Source organism: Accipiter gentilis, chromosome 6, assembly GCF_929443795.1.
Source record: "Accipiter gentilis chromosome 6, bAccGen1.1, whole genome shotgun sequence".
NCBI classification, from domain to species: domain Eukaryota; kingdom Metazoa; phylum Chordata; class Aves; order Accipitriformes; family Accipitridae; genus Astur; species Astur gentilis.
Window position 1 is genome coordinate 36,042,412 of NC_064885.1, and position 25,495 is coordinate 36,067,906.

At 38.4% G+C, this 25,495-nt stretch overlaps 1 protein-coding gene across 1 annotated transcript; it reads left to right on the plus strand.

The window, feature by feature from the left end:
- The first annotated feature begins 219 nt into the window (after positions 1-219).
- GNB4 (G protein subunit beta 4) lies at positions 220-25,341 on the plus strand. Its single transcript, XM_049803148.1, has 10 exons — positions 220-3,120; positions 9,685-9,784; positions 14,013-14,051; positions 14,790-14,896; positions 15,875-15,938; positions 16,759-16,921; positions 17,123-17,189; positions 17,350-17,551; positions 18,792-19,008; positions 20,276-25,341. Exons 2-10 carry the CDS (start codon positions 9,728-9,730, stop codon positions 20,380-20,382), a joined length of 1,023 nt encoding a protein of 340 aa, XP_049659105.1. The 5' UTR covers positions 220-3,120; positions 9,685-9,727; the 3' UTR covers positions 20,383-25,341.
- The last annotated feature ends 154 nt before the right edge of the window (positions 25,342-25,495 follow it).

The window sequence follows — 25,495 nt, forward strand, 5'->3', positions numbered from 1 at the left end:
AAAAGAGTATGGATTAGATATATCAGTCTCATCACAAGTAGTACCTGAAGTAGTTACACAGCCTATGTACTCTTAAGCCCTACTTGCATTAGTAGGGGTGAAAAACAGTACTTAGGGTTTTCACTTTCTAGTATGGGATTTCTAATCATTCAGTGGCTCTCTGTAAAGTGACTTTTTTGATAGACTTTTTTTTGTTGTTGTTTAAAGGCCTATGATAATATGCATCTCAAAAAAGAAAATTAGAAAAACCTGTTGAAGTAGCCTGAACTCTAGTCTGGAAGAGGACTTAATTTTTGTAGCTTAGAATCACAAATAATTGACCAGACATGTGTTGTGAACCAAAAGCAAAATTAAAATTAGACCTGAGGGCAATAGTTTTATCTGATCTTTGGATAATCAGTATAAAAAAGCAAATGTTTATATTCCCTTGTTTTCTTATGAAAGAGTACAGCTGTATGCTGAATGTTACAGCTGCATAATTATGTGAACTGCATAATGCCTCGCTGTAACTTTGGTACCAAGGGAGTATGTGTGTGGTGCTGAATGGTAAGGAGGAGAGAAGGGTGCTGAAGACTATGTATAGATCAAATACATTATTTTTTTTTCCCAATCTGGTGATACTTTTGAAAGGATGCAATGTGTATGTGTAACTGGTACTGTTGGCTGGGCTTTCTGCTTCTGAAGTGTGTAAGAATGCTCCACTTTCAAAAACTGTCAGCCAGAAATTACTTCAGTCAAGTGAATAGTCATCTCAGTTGAATCGAGGCACTTTTCCTGTAGACAGTATTAGTTTCTCTTAATGTGTATCTTCTCCACTGACTTTAAGTCTAAAATTTTCTGTGTACTTAGTGCCTTTTATGCATACTGTGCAGTCTGCATGCTCTTAGAAAACAGGAGGCTGCTTAAGTAATCTTCTGTGCATGTAGGTGCCAGACCAGATTTTATATGCATAATGCTGCTTGGCCCTACATGATGGAAGAGTACTATGCCACTTCAGTAAGTATCAATGTTACTAGCACCTTAAAAAAATTAAAAAAAAATCAAACTTGTTTAGGGATGGATTTAAATGTAAGTGGTCTTTCAAAGTTACTTTGAATTGTCAGTCTGCAGTACACTTTTCACAGCAAAACTTCTTAGAATAGCTTCTGGGTATAGCTGGATATTTGAAGAGGCAAAGAATGTAGTACATCAGCTCACTCTGTGTGTGTCCACCTGTCTGTCCTCAAGGAAGAAACTGGACTGGAACCATTTCTGTCTGTCTTGTTACTTGGGGTTATATCTTTTTGCTTCATTAAGATCTTTCTTGCCACTTCTTACACGTTTTGAATTGCAAAACCAATAATAATTTGTTCAGTGGTGGAGCATTCTGTGGTCAGTGAACCAAATTTTCACTCGAGAATCATTATTATAGTCACTAAAGACAACATAATTTGAATTTCACAAGAAGTTCTGTTTGCAGGGAGTGTGATAAAAATAAATCTGTGCTTATGTACCAAAACATTTTGACCTGGAAGCGAACATAATGAATATAAGATGCAAGAATGTTACTTCTTGAAAAATCACTCATTTGGACTGTGAAATATTCATGACTTTTAAAAATTCCTTCCTTCCTGTGCTTTTTTCAGCCTTGTGCTTAACACTGAATTTCTTGGGGTTTTTTTTCTAGAATCTCATGTGTGTGGGCAAAGAAGAGTACTGGCTTTCTGTATGTGTTTCATGAATGTACTTGGCTTAGACTTTGAGTTGGGTTTTAGAAATAAACTCTCATATCTCTGAGCTTAAGATACCAGTCTAGTGAGCTGTCAACTTACTGTATACAGAAGGGTAAAAGTCTAAAGTCACTGATCATTTTTTACTAGTAAACTTGGTAAGAATTGTTTCACTGTAATTTCTAAACTTTGATTTCCTTTGTCTGTTTTGTGGCTGCTGTTAACAAGGTCAGTATTTGTTGGTCTGTTTGTCTTCCATGGAAACTGTAATCGAACCAGTCATCAAACGCAGAGACGTGTCGTGATCTGTTGAGACTGATTACCACGCGGGTTTGCTCTCTCATTTGCAAGCTGCGCATGTGCAGTGCCGGCAGCGCTGGTAAAATGGCATTGACTTCTAAACCCAGCGGCACGACTGCAAGACGCCTTCAAGCTGCCGCTTCCTCGGCTCTCCTCTGTTAGTGAAAAACACTAAAGGTTGATCCTTACAGTACTGAAGTCTGAAGGTGAACACAGATATATGTATTTGTCTGACTCAGAATTACTTCTGCTAATAACTCCAGGTAGTTACTGCTGTAAATACAAATGTTTTTGTGGCAGGCTTTATTTCAAAGTTATATTAAAATCACAAGCTAAGTAGCCATGTGTGTATAAAATGGGACATATTTCTATTCTTTACGATGTGTAGGGGTACGAGGTGTTTTGGTGGAGGAAGGAAGGAGCAATATTGTCGGCTTGAAACTGCTTCTGCCACACAGTTCATGGGTGGGGTTGTGTTCGTGATGTAACTACGTGGGGCATGTTGGCACACGAAGAGGCAAGGCTACCTTCGCATCCCACTGATTTGTTGTTTGGTTGTGGGTCTCTTTTGTGACCTCTCCTTTCCAGCTGTACATGCAATTTTGAGGACATACTTTCATCGGTTCCTTAAAGTTGGGGATGGTATCTGTTAGAGAAATGGGTGTTTAAATAAGTTCTGCTAATACCCTTCCTCTCGAGAGGCGTTGGTTGATTATTTCCTGTTTTTGTACCAAAGCTATAATGGAGACATATCACTTTAAAACACTTCCAAAATGTGCAGAAGTGCAACAATAGCGCTGACCTCAGCGAGCGAGGTCACACCCAGGCTGCTTCCTGTTTTCTTCTTGGGGAGACCGGAGGCCCTGAATGTGGGAGAACTCCTGTACGTGTGCCTGGGGGCTCGGAATCAGGGTGACAATTAATTCCTTCTTACAAAATCAAAACTAAAAGATTTAGTTCTAAACAGTAATGATTTCTTAAAAATTAACCAGTATTCTCTCTCTTTATCTGAGATGTTCTGCAACTAATGCACCCCTCAGAAGTAGATGTGAAAGATACAGAAGGGAAGGAGATGCACTGAAGAGGTTTGAGAGGAGAGAGAAAGGAAGAGGTACACAATGGCACAATTACAGCCCTTAGATACTGTTATTTCAACTTACGCCTCTCTCTGCTTGGATTTAGGTATTAGTTGACCAATATCAAGGCTCCTTGCTTTGTTGTCTTTGTTTATTGATGCAGTACAGCTACAAATGAGAACAAAAGAATTCTTGGGAAAATGAATAGCTGGTAAGGTGTTTTTGAGAAACAGAGGAGAGGCAACATAGGGCCAAGGTACAGTTAAAAAAAGGCATTAAATGTTTAATTCTCCTCAGTGGAGAGCTGAGTGTGTGTGTATGGTCCTCAAACAGCTCTACCATAGTAAATATAGTATGTAAAATTTCAACTAAAATACATTTTATGTTAGAAGGTGTGTAACTACAGTATAGAGTTAATGCATTTATTTTAAATGGCTGTTGTGCAGGCAGAGATTTCACTTTATGTAAGGCTCTGTCCACTGTGTCAAAGTTTATAGATTTTGAACCGTTCTTGAATATGTCAAATCCATTCCCTTCAGGCTGTAAGAAATAAAACCTCTCTGTTTTTCTTGTCTATTCATGGCTTTGGGGAGACATAAATGAGTGGGCAAAGCTGCAAAAGTCTTGATTAGTGTCACTAGATGAGGAAATGTTTTATCAAAATCTTCTTTGGCACATCCTGACTATATAAAGTATTAGTCTGTATATGCTGCTGGAGCCCAGCATCAGAGCCAGAATCCCATCGTCCATGCTGTTGAGACAGCAAAGCCTGCATATGCTGTCAGCAGTTACAGAAGACAAGCAGATAACTTTACACAAGCGACTTCAGCATATAAAGGTTTTGTGGACTCAAGCCTGATTGTGTGTGAGTTACCAATATAGCTCCCTTGAGAGAGATCTGGAGTATTTCTTGGTGTCTTTTTCCTATAATTAGTAAAGTGCTATAGTTAGCATTCCTTATGTTTAGCCACCTGTGTGATCGCTAGTAGGGACGATCACATGAAAGCTATGTGAAACCTCCTCTCTTACTTTCTGCTGCTATGTGTTAATCACTTGTGAGATCTCACTGCATGTGAATTGAAAAACTGAGGTTGATAAGTATAGGTAAGCACTTCAATTCTAAAGGGCTGGGGTTTTTTATACAAAATAAAATTCTTGCCTAAATAATTCTTTAGTCAATAGCTCTGAAGAACAGTCAGACAGACTGTTCTTTCTGCAGTCCCTTTAATCTCTATATATTTGGCACAAAAATAGCAGTACTTTGTTGTGGAGAGGGGCGTATTTACAGTTCTCTAATCAGTTTTTTTTTTTCCCCCTCCTGTCTATATGGCGATTTTACATGGGAATAAGCTAAGCTTGCCGAGGCGAGTGAAAGTGCCTTTTTTTTGTTTTGTTTTTAAAGAAACCAAATTACTTAGCATCTTAGTTTGTAAACTGTAATCTTCTCTGAGACAGAAATAGCTCTGCTTTGCAGAACTAAAGGTTCCTATTACTACATGCCTAACTATTCTGCTTTGAGTAATCTGCCAAATATCAGCACATTTTCTGGCTTTCCAGAGCTGTGTCGGCTCTTTGCCCCTGTGGCAGCCTTCTGCTCGGTGCTGAGGGGTCGGCAGGTCCCTGTCTGATGAAATCCCTGCATCCCGGCTTGTGCAGGCGCCGTGTCCTGTCCTGCCACGGCCGGCATGTTGCAGAGGTCCTGGCCTCGGTGAATCGTCTCACAGTGTGTCCTCAAGTGCATTTGGAGCGAGTTCTCTGAGAGAAGAGGGTCTTTTTCCAGCCACACTGTTTGAGTCCACAGGTTGCAGGGAAAGTACTTCCGAGACAAGAACCTGTGTTAATTTGTCACTGCCTGCCCGTATAATGAAGAATTAAACTCTTAGCAAATGATGCTGCTACTGAATCAGGAATAGTGCAAGGGGTAATTAATCTGTGGAGCACTGAAGCCCGCCAGTGGCTTTCTTGACACTAGATATGCTGTGGAATCTGACTTAGTTAATTATTTTGCCTTGGGAGGCACTTTATTTTGGTATCAGTAAATTCACTTGTACAGGTCTGCTGAGGAAAAATTGCACTGAGGTACAGTTCAGCCTACAAATGACATTGCTTTTATGTGGGCAAAGATGTGCCACCTTGGTTACACAGTAGTTATTGCTCACACCAAGCTACCTGTATCGTTGCTTCTGATGGGAAGCATCTTGTGTCCTTGACCCCATTTCCAAATCGCTCGGGTGTCCTGCAGTGGTACACCCCCTGGCTACCAATAGCATTATAAAGTTCTTCCCCTTCCTGTTGCTCGTCCCCTCAAGGCCTCTTTGCCGTGGCAGATGATATTATTCATAGTACATCATGCACATCATGAATTGCATTTGAAGAGAAGCATCTGGCCGCTTCATCTGGGTTTCTACCTGTGAATGTTGAAAAGCAGATACCACTAGTATTCTGCATGTAAAGTAACTCAGAATGTTTTTTTTCTCTGACTAAACTTTCATTGAGAATATTAGTAAGTCAGAGAGGTAGACCTTACGTTGCCTCCAGGCTCCTGAGATGGCAGGAGGAGTCCTGACTCTCTGCCCACCGAGGTGCAAGAGCTGATGGCTTCGCTGCGTGCACGGCCGCGTACGATACAGCTGGGCTCCTGGGGAAGTTTATGTACAGAATAAAGAATCTTCCAGGCTGTGGAGCAGCGCTTCTTCCTGGCTGTAGTATTTTGATTTACCTGGAGGGGAGGATGAACAGGCACATCTCCTTCGTTAACCTATTACAGGTTGGAGCTTTTCATTAATTTATGAGGAAAATTTTGCAATACAGAGATCACCTCTGTTCCTTGCAATCCCTATAAGCCCTGTGAAAGCAGTCCCACCATTTAATCTGATAGAAACCAAGTTGCTTTTTATCTGATGACTGGTAGCATTGGGAAATAGCACACTTCAAGGTTGTGGTGATGACCTGCTCTGCACTGAGGACAGGTTTATAGGATACAGCCTCTGCTTTGCCATTGCTGCCAGCCATCTCAGTTCCGTGTACCTGCTGTGCTTCTCTGGTCCCCTTACTGACACACTTAAAAACAATATTATAACAAGTAAATCTAGTCTGGATAATGGTCTATGCACATAACTGCATTTTGACTATGGCTTGCTCTCTTTTTTTTTTCTCTTTTAACTGTATCACTGTAGCATCAGAAGCATTAAACCAGACACAGACGTGTCTGCGTGCGCAAGTTGCAAGCACGTGCTTATCTTCCTGTGTTGCTGTCATGAGTGTGGCTTCGGGAAGGTGTTCATACGGGAGTTTGACAGTTCAGAGATGCTGCTTGCAGAGTTAGTGTGAATCTGGAAAAGCATCCGTGAGAGCTTCCGTTCTACCCACTCAACTTCTGTAACTTCCTGTGGGCAGCTCGCACTAGTGCTTAAAGAAAACCAAAAATCCCAAGTGGAAGCATCTTGTTCACAGTTCTACTAAGTACTTTATGGTGGATGATCATTTGAACACATGAGCAGTTGTAGTGGGAGCTGCAGCCAGCCAGTACAACAGAGGGCATTGGATATGCTTCAGTTTAATGGTTAAACTGTGCACTTAATTTGTTTACTGTAGTATCCTGGTGTTTATATATAGCTTAAGAATATCTCAAAGTTTGCTGCTCAGCTGCTGCATACTAGAAAGGAACTTGAATACTTAAAGCTAGAATAATCTAGTTCTAAAATGAATCTAGATTTTGTAGAAATGCGTACTGGCTTGGAGGCTGTTCTATTTGTTGAGGTATAGCTCGGCCTTGAACTACTGATGCATTTCTGCTGAGCAGTAATGCTAATGACCTTGCAAATTTAGAACGTACTGATATTGCTAGGACTTCTCAACTAAAAATAATTATTTCTTTCAAAAAAGTATGAAATATCATTGTCCTTTTATTTGCTTAGAAATTGATTTTTAAGCTAAAGATGGATGGGTGAGAAGGCTTCTGAAGCTGGATTATGTCCATGTAGGAACTTGGACAGGTATAACGTGATTTAAAGCTGTTAAGTTTAACAGCTGTTTAGCTGCTGGTGCCGCTTGATATAGAGGTGGCATTAATGATGAACAGTACTGATATGAATGACATTGAAGTCACTAACACTGACTTTATGGTTGAAGTGCAGCGTGGTCATTGATGGTCTTTGAGTGCCAATGCAGTGCTACAGCTGATTTTCTAATATGCTCATAGTTTCACCTATCAATAAAAAAATGCCCTGACTTTAGCTACTTGTGACCAGCCATGCGTGCTTCCAGTTGAATAGTAATGTCACTTTCTTTATGATCAATTTTTCTCTGTGTTGAAGTTACTGTTTACAGAGCACTGAAGCGTGTGGCACATCACAGGGCAGAAGCTGACTTCCATTCTCAGAAAATCAGAGATGCATCAACTTCTCTGTAAGGAGTCTTTATCTTCTATTAAAAATAGCATGCAAGACTGCTGAAGCATTGGCAGATATCATGGCTAGCTTGCTTTAGACATTGGAGTCCATTTTTTTTGTCTATCTTAATTTTGTGTGGGTTCTAGAACAAAAAAAGGAAAAAACATTTTAAAAAGGATAATTTGACTGTCAGAACTGAAAGTGGGTCTATATTTCATAGAGGTATAGTATTCCAATCAAACATATTAAAATTGTAATTAAACTTCAAAGACTATAAAGGCACGTGATCAACATGCATGCTAAAGGGATTACAATTTTTAATTCTTGATTTTTTAAATCGGACATTAGTGTCGATGACTTATGTCTGCTGTGCATTAAGCAATATTAAATAGTCTGGGCTTCTGAAATAGGAAGATGATGGTAAATAAAGTAGTCTCTTAGAATATTCACGTATGGATTATAGTGTCTTTGTAGTTGAACAGAGCATAGGTTTAAGGAAGGGAAAGGTGTGAACGTCATAGTTTACTTATGCATAGCTGAAAATATTAGTTAGACCTTCTAAGTCAGCACTGTGTTCTTACCGATTAGGATGTATTTTGATTTGGAGATGATCCAATTTGTGTATGTTTGTGAGTTTATTCTGAAATGGACTTTGCAGTGAGTAAGTATGGAAAGTACGGAGATTCAGACTGAAAGAAAAAAAAGAATAGATGAATAATTAAGATACACTTTTCTTCTTGAGTAACAAGAAGTCTTGTAGCTCTCAAACACTTGTGTAAGCTGTTAGTCCAAGGGTGGTTATCTTATTAGTAAGTTAACTTTGAACCAAAACCTTTCACTCTTTACATCTATGAAGTTCCATGTTTTATATAGGTGGAAAAAAGTCTTCTGGAGTCTGTCTTTTAGAGCACTTCACTACTGAACTACAAAGAACCAGTAGCTAGACCAAATGAAAGGATTTCCCTGGAGGTCTACAACTTAGCAGACACACTGTGACCTTTCTTCCCTGTTTTTTCACTATTTTTCAGTGGATTAAGTTGGGGCGACACTGCTGTATTGTCTCTCATGCTTAAATAAAAAGCTTAGAATAATGTTTTGAATAGGTTCTTCTCCCCTCTTTCTTCCTCTCTCAATTTTCATTTTGTGAGGAGTAGTCTGACTTTTGTCTTTCCTCTATAAGTTAGAAGTGTTTTGTGCTTTTTTAGATAATGTAGTGGGACCGCCACCTTTCTGCTGTGCTTTTTCTATCATGAAAAAAGTACAAACAAATGCCTGGCTTGTTCATGAACAAGTTACTAGCTTATTTTACTTTCACCGCGAGGATATTGAAGTGTACATGTATGTGAATAGACTTTAGAGGTCTCTGTAGTGGCATTTGGCTGCACTGCTGTACTGGGCATAAAGAGGAAAATTGATCTGAGGAGACTTCAACACACTGTAAAAATCAGATGCAAAATCTGATTGAAAAAACCCCCCTCACTTGAAAGCATGCTTGCATGTGGTCTTACTGTTGAGTGATCTTTTTATTAAGGTTGCTTTTGAGTCTTTGTTCAGACGAGAACTGCTTTAGACTGCTGTGGGCTGTACCAGCTTGAGGGTTCTTTTAGCCATGGTTTGGTCTTTACTATCCCTTCTCATTGTGTGGGTGCTTTTGAAATGAAAACATCAATTGTGCCTTGCCCAAGGAAAATATGGGAAAAATTGTAGAAAACCTGCTATTTCAGCTGTAGTCTAGGATTCAAAATTTTCATCTTGAATTAAAACAAAACCCGCCTTGGGTATCATGTGCAAAGGTGCTTGTATCATAGCACTGTTGAGCTCAAAGGTACATGTTTAAGGCGACCACTACAGTCTTTGCTCGCTGTTGCCATCTTGGGGTGAAGACTGACAGAGCTTTCCGGGTGGGTGAGAAGAGTAGCACTACAAATGCATTCCGTAACAGTTTTTTAAAGCACAGTGGGTGGTTCTGTTGACAGTTGCTTCTATATTCAAAATATACTTAATTTAATTCTGCTTTTCATGGTAATTCAGGAATTGAAGTAACTTAGGTCTTGCCAAATTTATTAGACAGTGTACTAAAGGGAATATCTATTTGGAAGCCTTTCTAGAGGCAGAATAAATATATATAGGTTTGTGGGGGCTTTTGTTTTGGTTTTGAAAGAGGAGAAAGTGATACTGAAACTTATTTTTCTTCCCTCGTATTGGCAGATTTTCTTCACCAGTGGCGTGTGAGAAATAGAGACTGAAGAAGATGAGTGAGCTGGAACAGTTACGGCAGGAGGCAGAGCAGCTGCGAAATCAAATCAGAGTAAGAATTGCTAATTGATTATTTTTCATAATAAAGTTCCTCCTTTAAAGGAATAAAGTGTAAAGATCGCATCTGTTGCTTGCTCCTGTTTAAGTCGTGCCAAGCTTAAAATATTTTCAGAATATTTTTTAAAAATCAGAAAAGTAGGCCATTGGTATAATGAAATTAATCCATAATATTTCTTGAACAAAGTGTGTTCTATTTCCTATTGAAATTTGCTATGTTTTGTTACGTGTCTATATGTGTTTTGTATGTGTCTACAAATTTTTTATTTTGGATTTAAAAACAAAAACGGAACAGCAAAATTCTAAAACCTAGGCATGACAAGTTGGGGTTAAAGGTATTGGAAAAGCTTGTTTCCGGGCTGAAAGTGACCACTGCGCTGCCACTCTTCATCAGCATACAGGTCAAAGCATGGAGTGTGAGAGAAAACCTTCCCGGGGTGGATGTAATTTCTACAAGCCCTATTTCTTTGTTTCCTGTTGGATTTTTTTTTTTTTTTTTTTTGAAATTATGGAACCCCCCCATATGTGTTAATTGTTTGTTGAAATTACTCATTGAGTATAAACCAAGTATGAGTTGTCATGGCGAAGTCAGTTTACCAGGAATCTGTTGCAACATGCCTGTATATTTCAGTGGTGCAGTTTTCAGTAGAAAGAAAAGTTAAAAAGTATAATAAGGATCTTCAAAGGCTGTTTATTCTCCATCAAAATTTCCTTTTCCTAAACATGAAGCATTCATAAATCTGATGTATAAGGGAATGCCTTATTTGCAAACATTTCTATCAGCTAAGGCTACAGGTTTCTTAGAATATGTTGCATGCACACAGACTTTTTTAGCATGGCATCTGCTGGCAGCAGTTGTTTTGGGGTGGTCTGCTGCTTAGCGCAGTGGATATGTTAGTAGTTGTGTTGGGGGCAAGTGTTGCTTTCATGGCTGCTCATTCAGTATCGTCCAAGGAGAGCCCCATGTCCTGTCGTTTTCACTTAATACACAAATGAAAGACAAGGCAGGGATCAGTCAGTGTTGTGGCACTGGGTACCTCTTCTAGCAGCGCTGTAGAGGAATGCAAATAAATTGTAGTTTAAAATACTTTTTCTTAAATCTAAGCTTTATTATGGCACTGCACAACTTAAAGGTATACTAATTTTTCAGTTCTTCCTCTGCCTGGTGTGTAAAGACTTTCTCATTACATTACGTTGGGGCAAGCCAGTTAGTCTTAATGCAGTTTTAGTAATCAGTCAGTCTGGTTTTGTGCAAAATTGTGTTGTGTGAAGGAAGAGACAGCAGACAAGTAAAAGAGCTAGACTGTGTTGCAGGAATGTTTGCTTTTTTAATTTTGGAGCGTAAAAAACTGATTGGCCCTTTGTATAAGGACTCCATTTTGTGGCCTTAGGTCCATTTAACTTTTCCCTTGTAACTCCATCACCCAAACTTGTAACTGCATCTATACAGATGTAGCTGAGTAACCATGAGTAACCGTGGCTATTGCCATTGGAGTTTATTGGCTCAGCATTGGTAATTAGTGTTTGCCTCTTTGGATCTGAGTGCAGGGTTGGGTACCTGATGCTTAATTTTAACTTCAGGTTAATATGCAATTAAAAATGCTCCTGATGACTTAATATTCAAGAAACTTTCTGACCAAATAATCCAGTTTCATATTTGTATAGGTGACTATTCATCTTGCTTATTAAATCATTGCACAGTTTTCTTTCTAAACAGGTTTTTTGTTTGGGATGGGTAAGAGGATAGATAAAGGATTTAAAAAAAAATAATATTTTTTTTAAGTGTCTAGAATATCTAGTGGGCTGGTAATTTTCAGGAATTATTTTTTATGCACTCCTGAAAAGAGGTGAGGTCACTAACAGCATTTGATGTTTTATATAAAGCTATATATATATATATATTCAGCAGTTTGCTTAGTTATTTACAAGTCTTGGGTTTTGTCTGATAATTTCTCCAACAATATAATAATGAAAAATCAGTGTTGGGGATAGTTACAAGTGGGATAGTCCAGATAAGATTGTACCTAGCAGCTTCCTGAAGTAGAATAAACTGTGATGCATAGCTGTCAATTTCCCAATAACAATTTTGTAGTCTGCAATGTTTTAGAAATGTTTAATGATTTTTTTATTATTATTTTAATTTTTAACAATATCTAGGTGATGTGAGTACCTTTGCCTCCCCATGCAGTTATTACAGTTGTGGCTCTGTGCTGTGTGCAGACTGTGCTGGAGGAATAAAATAAGACTGCGTGAATTTTTAGTGCAGGAAGTTTGAAACATCAGTGAACAATGAAATATTAGATAGCAGGATGGCTTTACGGTTTAAGTTGATTCCTAGTTCTGTCTATAGTAAAGTTCCCATGTGATGCGTGTTCTCACTTTAAGAATTTAAATTCAGGATATGATTTTTGGAAATGTTGTATACTTGGCACAGTGTCATTTGAAATTGAATGACATATCGAACAAACAAGACACTGTATTTTAAAAATATATGTAGTTTTGGGAAAAAATGAAATCTTAAGTGTGTGTGCTCGGAAATCGGGGCTACACATCGATCAAGCAGATAGATGTTTCTCACAAATTCTGCATAGTCTACTGCATGAACTGAGAAAAATCTACAGTTATGTAGAGGAGCTTTTTTATGTTATGACACTAATGATTCTGTTACGATGATGCATAAGTGGAAATGACAGTTAAAATGTGAGAATTAAAACAGTTGAAACTTTGCTTTTCTTGCAACTTTGCCAATCGTATGGCAAGTATTAGACAGTCTCAAGCGTAGGCGTTGCTAATAGCTCTTTCTTTAAGAAAAATCGCTTTGTTTCGTTGCAGCTGCATTCAGAATTCATTTTAGGTTGAACATCTTCAAGTGTTTCAGCTAAACTAAACAATTAAAAGTTGTTTTAAATCCAGTGTGTTTCTTCCTGTGGATGAACTAAGTCCTGAGTGCTAGGGGATTTGCTGCTCTGGTATTTTAAACCCCTCCTGATTCCAGACGTCAACATTTTATAAATATTGCTACAGTTCAGACATTTTAAAAATAAGTTGAGATGACTTAATCCACTCTCAGGCTTGCTTTCTGGGAGGAAAGCTATAAAGGGTGGTCAAAACAAACGTACTAAAAAATCGTTAAAGTTGCAATGTCAAGGAACTCTCAAGCAAAAGCCTGAATAATTTTAAGATCCGAATGCATTGATGCAGTTCCAAAATGTGTGAGTAAATGTTTCTGTTTCTCCTCTCAAAGAGGACATTGCTGTTAATGTACAGATTGAGTGCTTTCTTGGGGCGAGGGACACACGCAAATTAGTGGTGAAGGTGGCCATCTGTCATTTGTGGGATGCCTGCTTCATTTCTTACAGAACTTGAAAGGTATTTGGAGAAATTGCAGGGAATTAGAGAGGGTCTTGTGGCTGATCCTTCAATACTGCTGCTGATAGTTTTATCTTTAACTTGTGCTATAGAGTTCCTGTCTAATTTTAAGCCAATTATTTTAAAACATGCTTCTCAGAAGTGGTTGCTGACTGCATGCCTATTTTTGTTTTTTGAAAACAGGAGTCTGAGTTGCAGGAGTGCAGTGCAGTTGCAATTGTAACTGAAACAACATTTTGCAAAACTGAAGTATTGCAAACCAGGCTCAGTGGTGCTCGCCTGTGTCAAGTGTCCAATCTGTTACTCTGATTATACAAACAACAGTAAAGTCTGTTTCCTTGGTAGGGTTGAATAATATGCAGAAAGTCAGTCATATGCCGATAGAATCTGTAATAATGAAAAAAAGACAGCTTATCTTTATGGAGACCTGAGCACCATCCATTCCATGAAATGAATGAGGGTGTTAGTTGACTATTTTTTTCCTTCATTTTGCATGAAGTGCATCAGCAGCTCAAGCTTTGGTAAGCCTGCTGTCTGTCCTGCTGTCCCGATCCTGCCTGTTAATTTTCATCCTGCCTCCCCTAACTAGCATCGTCACACCTGTGATAGCAAGCGGCTTAATGCAAGAGCCTGATGTAGCGCAAAGCTTGCTTCTGTGTGCCGGTGCTTTAGATTCCTTGCACAGTAAAACATATTAGGGTGACAGAAGGCATATTGGCATGTAAGTTGTTGGCCTGTGGCTTTTTGAGTGTGGTGAAGTCTAGCTTAAGAGTTGTTTTTCCTTTAGACGCTTTGTCTCAGTTGATGCTTGGTGTTGCCTTTTAGATTCAAATTGTTCTATTATTTTGTTTCAGGATGCAAGGAAAGCATGTAGTGACACAACTCTTGCTCAGGTATGTTCTTGATTCTGTGTATAGGCTGTTACTTAATACATAAAAAAAATAAACCCCCCTACAATTTATGACTGCAACATGTTCCTGTTTAGTAACTGAAAGAATAAAGTGAAAGAAGCCTTTGGAAATGTATTGTGTATTTATACAGTTATTTAAAACAAAACAACCCCACCAAAAAAACCAAACAAACCAGGAAAAAAACCCCCAACCCGTCAAAAAAAACCAACCCACCATCTTAATGGGTCCTGCTTCCCGTTTACCTTTTAAATAGAGTGTGTTTATTATGTTTAGTACATTTAGAAACACTTAAATAAATGTATTTTAGCGGTATTTTGGAAACAAAAGTATTTTGCATTTAAAGTTCTGCCATGCTTTAAAAAGTAACAGTGCAGTAAATATTGGAGGTTTTTCTTCCATTAGTTTTAATTGAAAACTTTCATATTTGGTAATCTGAAGTAGACTAACACAGTTCACAATGGCTATACCTGATACTTCAGAAAGTTTTTTAAAAATAATACTATGTAATACTGAGGCTATCTTCTGTAAAACCAGTTTTCCTCAGTGTTGCATGGACCTGTTCCTGGTTTGTATGCTAGTATCCTTTTTTTTTTTTTTTTTTTTTTTTTAATGTTGCATGCCAAGATAGATTATTTTCTATCACAGTTCAAATGTATTTAGTTATCTTATATATTAAAAATAGTTCTCGGTATCTCAGGGGTTTGTTTTATTTATTTTTAGATCACAACAAGTCTGGACTCTGTGGGTCGAATTCAAATGCGAACAAGACGTACGCTTAGAGGTCACTTAGCCAAAATCTATGCTATGCACTGGGGATCTGACTCAAGGTTCGTACAAGTGATCCTTAAATCTGCAGTTTAAGGGTTAGAAATCAGATTGTTGACTTCAGAATTACTATCGAGTTTTGGGAGCCATATGCTGTGGTGTTCGTGCCCTTGCAGGGGGATCACAGACCACCACTGTGGTGGTTTTTTTTTTTTTTTCTTTAGTTATAGTTTGCTTTTTTAAAACCAATGAGGATTGCATAGTGGTAATAGAGAAGCCTTGATTGAAAGGAGAGGTACTTTGCTTGTTCTTACCACAGGCATTGTGCCTTTTCCTTCTTTTAGTTTTAACTAAGTTCTTAGAGTCTGTTTAAGCCGAGGAGGGTATGTGGTGAGGCATATTTTTGGAATGATGGATATTGTATTTTCCAAGACGTTGAATAATTACGTAACTTCTGTGATAACAGTTTTAAAAACTTTACAGACAAATTTTGTTTAATTGAAAAAAAAGTCCTTTTGTACATAGTGGGAAAAGTTACTTGGCTTCTAGGAAGGAGTTCCGTTATGCTGCCTTTAGAGTAACTGATGATCAGATATTAACAGTGCCCCATGGTCTGCTCTGTCATGTAGTCCAGAAAGAAATACATTCAGAATCTGCTCTCAAAATAAGATTTATTTTCCCCTAAATTTCTTGTTTATTTTTGTGTAGCTGTATAGTTAAAATATTCGTATATGAAAAATAAAAGCAGCAGTGGAGAGAGTTCATAAAATGTGTTTTCAGTAAGTTGTTTGGTTTTAGCCATTGTTAATCATGAGTCCCTGTGGACGCATGGTTCTTCGGCCAGGTTATATGTAGATCTTCGCAGATTTTTTCCAACAAATGCCTCCCTCACCAAAAAAACCAACCAAATATAAAAGCAGAGTGGAATAAAGAAATTACGGGATTTCTGAATCACTTGGTAATCATGCATGATATATATCTATTCTGAGATTTTTTTGGTTGTTTTATATTAATATATTTTATTTTGTGTTTATATTTAGGCTACTAGTCAGTGCTTCTCAAGATGGAAAATTAATTATTTGGGATAGTTATACAACAAATAAGGTAGAGTTACTTTATAATCCATATCAATAATTCATGCATAATTTGTGTGTTTGAGCAAGCTTGTGTCTTATTTTTTCTGTGGTTGCAAGGCAAAAATGAAAAGAAGCAGTCTTTTTCGAATTCAGACATAATTTTTTCTTTTTTTTCTTTCATGACTAGTTGATTACTAGTGTTACGTTGTAGGTTGTGTCTCAGAAGCAATAGTTCTAGGTAATACGTAACGTTTTCACTCTGATTTGTTAGTGCAGTAGCTTGTAGCTATTACTCTCTGCCTTTGTGGAGTTGCTTCTGCAACTACTTTGGTTTTAAATTGTAGGAATACACATCCTCAGAATTTACAAGAGTGCTTGGCTTTTGAGGGCAAAGAAAGGAGGGAAAAAAAGGAGGAAAAAAAGCTGTTAAATGAGAAAAGTTTATGTAGAGTGTGGACTAGTGATCTGCTTCTGTAAACTGTCCAGTCTCCCTGGGTACCACCATCCCATTTCATAACCTATAGTTCAGAGATGTAGCAGAATTGGCAAAGAAATCTAAGTAGAATAAACAAATGTTGTAAATGTTTAAGTTTAGAATAGCTTTGCTATTAACTAATGTTGTGCTGAAGTTCTGTATATCAACCCCAGAGACTACTGGTATTCCTTGTATGTATGTATAAATATGAAATGGGTTGTAATATGTCATAAAATCAAAATACCGAATCTCATGATACACAATCTACTTGGTGTGTTTAATCAGTTATAATTCATTAACTGATACAAATGACCTCAGGGAAAAATGAAAGCTAACACGTGATGTAGCATTCATGAGCTCTGTCTTTCTGAAGATGCATGCCATTCCTTTGAGATCCTCCTGGGTGATGACTTGCGCGTACGCACCGTCTGGAAACTACGTTGCCTGTGGTGGCTTGGACAACATCTGTTCCATATACAACTTAAAAACCAGAGAGGGCAATGTGAGAGTGAGCCGAGAGTTGCCAGGGCATACAGGTCAGCCATATTCTTGCTTCAGCTTTGGGGTTTTTGTTATTGCACCAAATGAAACGGTCTCACTTTGAGGTGTATTGTGAACTGTGAGATAGTTTTGTTGGTTACAGGCTAGCTGTGGGAGAACTTTAATCGCTGCTCTTGGACTTTAAACTTCAGTTATTACTCCTGAGTCTGAAACTAACATAACTGTTTTGGTTTTAGGATACTTGTCCTGTTGTCGCTTTCTAGATGACAACCAAATTGTCACCAGCTCAGGAGACACCACTTGGTGAGTTTTTGAGCTCTGTTGGCCTTCTTTTTTATCTTTTTCTGCCCCCCCTCCCCCCCCCCCCCTTTTTTTTTCCCTCTCCTATGCCTTAATTTGTATTTAAAACTTGAAGTCTCAAATAACCATATACATTGTGTTAATGTTGTCACTTTATCTGCAGCGCTTTGTGGGATATTGAAACTGGTCAACAGACCACCACATTCACTGGGCATACTGGCGATGTGATGAGTCTCTCTCTAAGTCCAGATATGAGGACTTTTGTTTCGGGTGCCTGTGATGCCTCCTCGAAGCTTTGGGATATTCGAGATGGAATGTGCAGGCAGTCATTCACAGGGCATGTGTCAGATATTAATGCAGTTTGTGTAAGTGATTGTTTGTATTTCCACATGGGAAAAAAAGGGGGACGCTAAAGGCTATACTTGCATGAATTCAGCTTATAGTCTACTGGGTTACCTTGATTTAAAATCAGTTCCTTTAAGGTAGAGACTGTTAAATTGTATGTAACAAAGAAGGTTGTCTAATAACTTATGATCTAGTTTATAACTGAATTACTATTACCGTTATCTATGATGCATTGACATGTTCTTAGAATAGTTTCAGCTAGGGTTTTGTTCAGTAACTGAGACCTTACTTTCTTAAGAAGCAAAGAATGGGGGAGGGAAGCTTTTTTGCAGTGTGGCAATGTGTTAAAAACTGAAACTTGTAGATAAATGTGATATACTGAGAGGGAGCAAAATAGCCAAGCATCCTCATCTTAAAGTTTTTTGTTGAACAACAGTGTATTTGATGTTTTCTGTTGAAAAGAGCTTCCAGTAAAATATTCTGGAAGGCAAAGTTAAAATCAGTATTTATGTTGAATATTCATCCCTGGAATAATTTTGTAATATTTATAAACTGGATTATATTTCCTCTCTGTCATAGTAACACTATGTTCTGATCTGCAAGATACAAGCTCTGATAAATAGGGAATGAAATCTACGTCTAAGCTGCATCTGTTTTTGATAAACATGAAACATAATAATAAGGCTGAGAAAATACCAAAAGCATGACCAGTAGAAAAATGCAGTTCCTATACTTAGACCTGAATCCTGAGATGTGTTGAGCTCTGTCATTCCCATTTCAATCAATATGGATGTTGTAAGAATGACTCTGATTTGGAGTAGATTTTTTGGAAATTGAATTGCTTGCTTGCAGTCTTCCATCTTGGCTGAGCCAACCTAGCTGACCAGTTCAAGGTGGAACATTGTGTACCACTTCACCCAGGTCTTCCTGGGCCACAGCCAGGATGCGCATAACTGCATTTTGCTTCATTTTGTAGGAGTTAGTTGCACCCACTTTAACTCCTGTTTTACCACATGCAGGAATTGTCTGGGTAGAATTCTGGTCATTCAGGCATTACCAATATTATTCCAGAAGTGTTTCATTGCATAGCTGTGTATATGCATTTTTTTAACACGTGGAATTTTTTATTTTTTTTTTAAATAAACCATTCTTCCTTTACCTGGTCACACTGGCAAAATAATCCTGTGATGTTTTTGAAATAATGCACGAACAAGGTATTTTTCTGGTGTCAAACTCCTGTCTCTGAATTAAAATTTTCAGTTTTTCCCTAATGGACATGCATTTGCCACTGGATCTGATGATGCCACTTGCCGACTCTTTGACCTACGTGCAGATCAGGAATTAATGATGTATTCGCACGACAATATCATCTGCGGGATCACTTCTGTAGCCTTCTCAAAAAGCGGTCGCCTCTTGCTAGCAGGTTATGATGACTTCAACTGCAACGTGTGGGATACTCTGAAAGGGGAGAGAGCAGGTGAGTACACATAACTGCAATGAGCTGAATTTTTCCATTTCCTTAGCAGAAGATGGATATTCAAAATCTCTGCAAAATGCAGAGCCAGTTCATTGCCGATGATATTGCTGATGTTACGGAATCTGCTTGCTTCCTCTTAACACTGTTTTGGAATGGCATCCTTTTATTTTATTGCATTTGGATTTATCTTCCAGTTGTTACATTGCATTACAGTTTCATCTATATGATGTGTGGAGTAAATGCTCCAGTCAGTGAAATACTCCTGTTCTTGGGTATTGGCCATTATATATCTGTGTGCCGGTAGATACCGGCTCTCAAGGCTAAGGAACAGCCTTCAAAATTACATTACGTCTACAGAAGATTTATCTCACTGAAGTATATGAAACTAAGTAATACAAAATTATGCATTTGCATTGACTTTTGCACCCATCAGAGGATGTAATTCAGATAGTAGTAAGTTACAGTAGTCTTTTTGCTTTGGGGACCTTAATGTCCTGCTGTTGGGAGGGAGGGGGAGTGGACACTTCTAGTCCTTGAAGTAGTCACTTCTTCAGGATAGACAGCATGTTTATAGCATAGCTACATCTTTCTCACTTCGTACGGTAATTTAAATGATGGGGCCCGGTTCAGTTCTGAACCTTGCTTCTGCTGTTCAGCCTGAAAATACGTCCTTTTCCTTAAGGGATGTAGACAGGCTGAGTTTTAATAGACCTGGATGTGGTACCTTGGGAGAGCAGACAAGTGCAAGAATGGGTAGAAGGAAAGCAAAAAGCGGGGGAAGAGGCAGGGTACAGTGCTGCTTTTCTAAGAGTCTGACACAATACATGGGTGATTTTTAATCCTTAGGGTTTGCAAAACTTGGGAAACTCAAGGTAGTTCCTGTATCCAGAGCATTGTCAGAAGACATCACATTTGATTTTGGAAGTACTTGGTGGCTGAAATTGTGGACAGCATTGCTGAAACAGGGGAAAAAAACAGTAGAGAGCCTGATGAGGGATGAGGAGGTCTTCGGGGCAGAAAGAAGAAGTTGTAGGTGCTGAGAGAAAAATGGAGGCAATATTATGTGTACACGTTTATAAAAACCTCATTGTTGAGTTTCTTGATATAGCTGTCGTGATAGACATAGTTCTTCAGGGTAAAGACAAACAGGATGATTAGATCTTGCATCTTTTTTAGCAAATTTGAAGACTTAACTGGGAAAGCAGAGCAACAGCTGAAGTCCTCGATGTCCTGTGGCTATTAACTTCCATTGCTTCTTCTTTTCCAGGTGTCCTTGCTGGCCATGACAACCGTGTCAGCTGTTTAGGTGTTACTGATGACGGCATGGCTGTAGCTACAGGGTCTTGGGACAGTTTTCTCAGAATCTGGAATTAACTGGGAGCCAAACATGTACATTCTCCATTTGAGATCTGGAGAGATCAATGCTGCAGCCTATAGCTGTGAAATAACATTTCTACCTTGTATTTGCAGGTGAAGTTTTTCTATTCACTGATTATTACACAAAAAGGCTTTCTGTAAACTAGAAAAAAAATCAAGTGAAGAAATAGGGGAGGGGGGAAGAAATCACTGACTTTTTAAAAGGGGCCAGCACACATAATCATGGTGACCGACAAACTAAGAGCCAGTCTTTTTGTTTTTGGTGGTTTGGTTAGATTGTCCTTGAAGGGTTTTTGCTTGTGCTCAGTCTGCTAATCCTGTACTTTTTTTTGTACATAACAGAATATACACATTATAGCAGCCAATCATGTAACATTTGTCTGTATGTAAAGAAATATGTTTGCGTTTTTTAAGGAACTACATTTATAGCTTTGCTTTTAACCCGAGATGTCACTTCTGAGTTTTGTAGTGGATGAACTAGATTGCTGTTTTAAATGTTTTTGTGAATTTACTGTAGATAAAGTGAAGCCAATGGTCTGTATGTGTTTTTATAATGGAAGGCATTTGAATTTTTTTTTTTTTTTAAAGGCCCTGGAGACTCCCAGTTAATACCTACCGCCTTATTCACTCACTTCTTGACCTGCTTGCCTATTTTTAATCATGGGGGTTCTTCCTTCAAGCCAGTGGTTCCTGGTTCATCCATTGGCAGTCATGGCCTCCAAACACCAAGGAGTTAATGCCAGGCAGACTTGCAACAACAGCAAAAATAATCAGAAAATAAAAATGTAAAAAAAAAAAAAAAAAAATCCGGTTCCAGAAGTATTAGCTTCCTTACTGCAGCTTTCTGCATCAGTTATTCCACGCAGTCCTTGGGCATGGAAGCCAAGTGACCTGCGTTGCTGTCGTTAAGTGGCTGAGTGCTTTTCCTTTTGACAATTCAGCTCTAACTAAATGAGGTGGTTTTGGCCCATCGCAAACTCTAGCTGATTTGCACTAATAAAATGATTTGGCATGATGCTCAGTGCGCAGAAAGCAGTGTATTTGCAAAGCTTGCTCAATTACCACAACCAACTGAGAAATTTAGGAGGACTTTGCTTAAATTCTTAAAGGAGATTTGAATGTGCAGTTAATCGCCTGTAATCCCCCCTCCAAATTAGGGGGTTGCCAAAGCATACCACAACCAAAAGCGCTTGTTGTCAGTTACGTGCAGTGTGAATTATAAAAGGAATTGTGTAACTTACAATGAACCAAATAACCTTACTTACCTGTGTGACCCTTTAAAACTTCATAGTATAAACTTAGCAACTTGCTTGTTCTCCTGTGGTCACAGAGGTCTGTACCATGGTGGCTTATTAGATGCTAATTGTTCTGCAGCTCTGTCACTGTAAATAGCCATTTCCTCTCCTGTTCCTGATTTTATTCTGATTTTAATGTCAGTTGCTTAGAAATGATAGGTTCTGATCAAGTAGAGTTGAGTGTAGATACAGGAAAATCAAGTGACTGATGCCCACTTGAAACTACCCGGGGAAGATTGCTTAACTTTTTGGTGCCTGGCAGCATGCCTGCGCTTGCAATGGATGTTCTCTTGGGAATCAGAACGTCTGTGGCATTTTTGGAAAGGGGAATTAAGTCTATTGGCTTCTCTTAAGTGACTTATTTTAAAGATACGTGAATTTTAAATCATCAGGTTGGAAGATGTTAATCTGCCCTCATCTGAAGTTGTGGGGAGTCTGGGTATCTCTGGGTCAGGTAGTAAATATAAGTGCCCGGTATCTTGTAATATATCAAACCAGATTTGTGGCCGAGATGACTATTTGTCAAGTTTCTGACGTTTGTAATCCTAAATTACAGTACTTCCAGACTGTGCCTGTAAACTTGCCATGTCTATAATGGTGAAGGTGCCAATAAATGTACCGGTCAATCACAGTAAATTCACTTTTCAAAAAGAAAAAGGCGCATCTTGTGCTGGAGAAGTATACATTTACTAACAGCAGACTGTGGTGTAGGACCAAAATCGCACTATATTGTATGTCACAGGAATTCTGCAGCATTTTGCTTTCTGATCTGTCTGCATTAACAGAACTGTAATGGAATTCTTGTTACTCTCTTAAGTGAGCAGCTCTTTGGGATCTTGCAGACTTGGTTTATTTTTTAGTGGTGCACTTGATTATTTTTTTTTAACTCACAGCTGCCTTGAGTGAATCATTCTGGAAATTTGTTACTAAGGAATTTTAAGAAAATAATTCTTTTTCTAAAAGATTTTTTTCCATAGAAGTGTGTTTTGAACCAATTTCCTAGTCAACACCTTTGCGAAGACAGGTGCCATTTTTACATTCTGGTATTAAAAGTAGTTTCTACTTGTGAAACTCCAAAACCAATTTTACAAATGTATATATAACTTTTCTTAAAAGTTCAGGTAGACTGTAAACGTGGTAATGGCTCTCGTACAGGTATTACTGCAAATAATTTTGCTGTCATTGTTTGATGGGCAATTGTTGGATTCAGCTGCTTTCCAAATAAATAAAGAGTGCCAACTACTTCCTAATGAGGTTTCCAAAAGCATCGTACAAGTATCTGCCAGCTTTTGCTACATGGTTAACCAGTGTTTGTAGTGCTGCAGGTCCCGAGGTGGCTCCTTTTGCATCGGTGCACAAGGAAACCTGGAAGAAGCCCGAGCACAGCTGGGGAAGCGGTATCTGATGCTTCTTGGGGACTTGTAGAAAGCTTGTGATAGATCCTGCCTGCCAAGGTGACGTTCGCTGTTTGATTACTGTCATGGATAGAGTTTAGTTTATTTTACTTTTTTAAAGCCTTATTAATGTATTAATAATTACAGAATTAATGTAACACATTGTTACTATATGACGCCAAATGATGAACTTGCACATGCTCTGGTATTGACTTCTTAAAATGGCTATCGGTGACCTTTCAAAATTGATGCCCTTATACTAAAATGGATGTGGTTTTAATGGTAAAAGCTCAAACTCCTCCTAATATGAGGAAGGTAATAAAATGACCCTTCATGGGTTTTACTTAAAAGGTTTTATACCCAGCTTTGAATCTCAAAGAAAATGGTGCCTATAGTTTTAATGTAGGCTCAAGTATGCAGCTTGTGTGATGTCCAACTGTGCACCATGACAGCAAACTCACTGTACAGCAGATTTTGCAGCACTGGTGGGTACATCTTAACCTGTCTTTAAAAGTTTGTTGCCCAACTACGTCATTATCTGAATTTCAAGTAACTTGGGTAATTACAGAAATGGAGTAACTAAGAACATTGTGCCAAAACGGTGGCAAGGTAGCTCTTCCCCAGCCTCTCCTCTAAGTCAGTCCGTCAGTCGTTCATGGCTCGGGAAGTGAAACTATGATGTGCTTTGTGTAACCAGATTTATTTTATTCAGGTAGGTAGAGTTCTCTGTCAGCATTTTCCAATGTTGATTTAACTTTGCAATAGAGAATACTAATCGGGCAAGTGCCCAGCTTGGGCTTGTTCCCGTGTAGACTTGGACATCGGTTTATCGGTAGATACTGGTTGAGATTCTGGAAACCACAAAAAGCTTCTACGTGGCATCGTGGTGATGTATACTCTCTTACTCCAGTAACGTGGGCCTGTTTCCATCTGTCTCCAGACCTTTTTTCTTCCAAACACTGCTATCCTCTGCCTTGCTAAACCGCAGATACGTCGCAGTATCTGGCAGAACTGATAGTTCGATGTATTGACAACAATATATACCATTCGAAATGGAACATGGATTAAATAAATAGGCTTTTCCCCCTGCCTAAGGAGAGGGCCTGACTTTGACTTGGCAAAGCTGAATTGATGTAACAGCTGGTCCTAGTGTGCTTACTGTAATGCATGGGTTGGAAATAGTTAACTCTTTAATTCAGTTAGTGTAACCGCTTGTCCCACAATGAAGTTCACATTACTTTAAGGTGGAATGAAAACATTGTGAAAACATTCCAAGAGTGCTTAGTCTTTCCTCTTTGAGGACACTGTCACCTCCACTAGGTTTAGTGCTGTGCTTTAAGATGTTGGTGAGAGTATTGGCTAATTCAACTAGTTGGTATAAATGGTTGTGTAGCAGAATGACTGATTTTTGAGATAGCATTTCCTGTAAAAGTAATTAAGCATGGGTTGATGGTGCACTTTGTATACAGTAATCTGGCATGCATGCTGGTAAAACTACTTCCTACACTTCAGAGGCACCACAAGCCTTTTTATCCAATTGCTGGTTATGTAAAATACATGCAGAATGTTAATGCAGTGTTGTTATGGTAAATGTGTGAACAGTGTTACTAATTGATATAACTGATAACAGATTACATGTGCCTGACATTCTTATACCACACAGTATGTTTAGGTTTTAACTAATATGGACTTCGGTGGAATAGTCTTAGATATCTATTTCAAGCCTTTGTTTTACTTACACAATGGTGCTCTATTTGTGTTTTTCTCCTTTTTTTTTTAAGAATAAAAGCATCTGAACACTTGTAGTACATATTACATCCAAAGGAGTCCAAAACAAAATGCTTCTAAACATGCTTGATTTTAATTTGCCTTTGGTTTCCAGCATTTCTCATCAGCTAGGTTTTTTGGGTTTGTTTTGTTTTTTGGTTGTTTTTTTTTTTTTACTTGTTGCTGACTACTTTGGAAAACTTCGGTAATGTTACCAATTATGAAGTGATTCTGCACTGCCTTTGGATTGTGTATGTATTCAGAAACAGTCTTAAAGCTTTTATTTAAGCTATTAAAAAAACCAGGGACTTGTGCCATTTGTTCTTTAACAGTGCTGTTGTAAAAAGACTTCCCTGTGAAAAAAAAATCACTTGCTATGAACTCTGTTTATAGCTTTTTTTTTTCCACGATGGATCTTTTTCTTTGTATTTGTACAGTGGCTCAGTGAAAGATGTTGCCATGAGTTGATATTGTAACCAATAAACAAGTGCTTTTAACCAGACTGTGTCACTTGTGAATGTTTTACTAGAGCTGTAATAACAAGCATCCCTGTCCTAAAGATCAAGATTGTTCCTGCGACTCTGAACGTGGACAGACCAGCCATCCCAACAACAATTAACTTCTGCTTCTCGTTACCTTCTCACAGTGAACCAA

Bases quoted from the DNA above. Each gene is read 5' to 3' on its own strand.
- GNB4 (XM_049803148.1), top strand. From the start codon at position 9,728: ATGAGTGAGCTGGAACAGTTACGGCAGGAGGCAGAGCAGCTGCGAAAT. The intron at 15,939-16,758 runs GTAGAGTTACTT...GTCTTTCTGAAG, and splicing joins ATAGTTATACAACAAATAAG to ATGCATGCCATTCCTTTGAG. The intron at 17,552-18,791 runs GTAAGTGATTGT...TAAAATTTTCAG, and splicing joins CAGATATTAATGCAGTTTGT to TTTTTCCCTAATGGACATGC.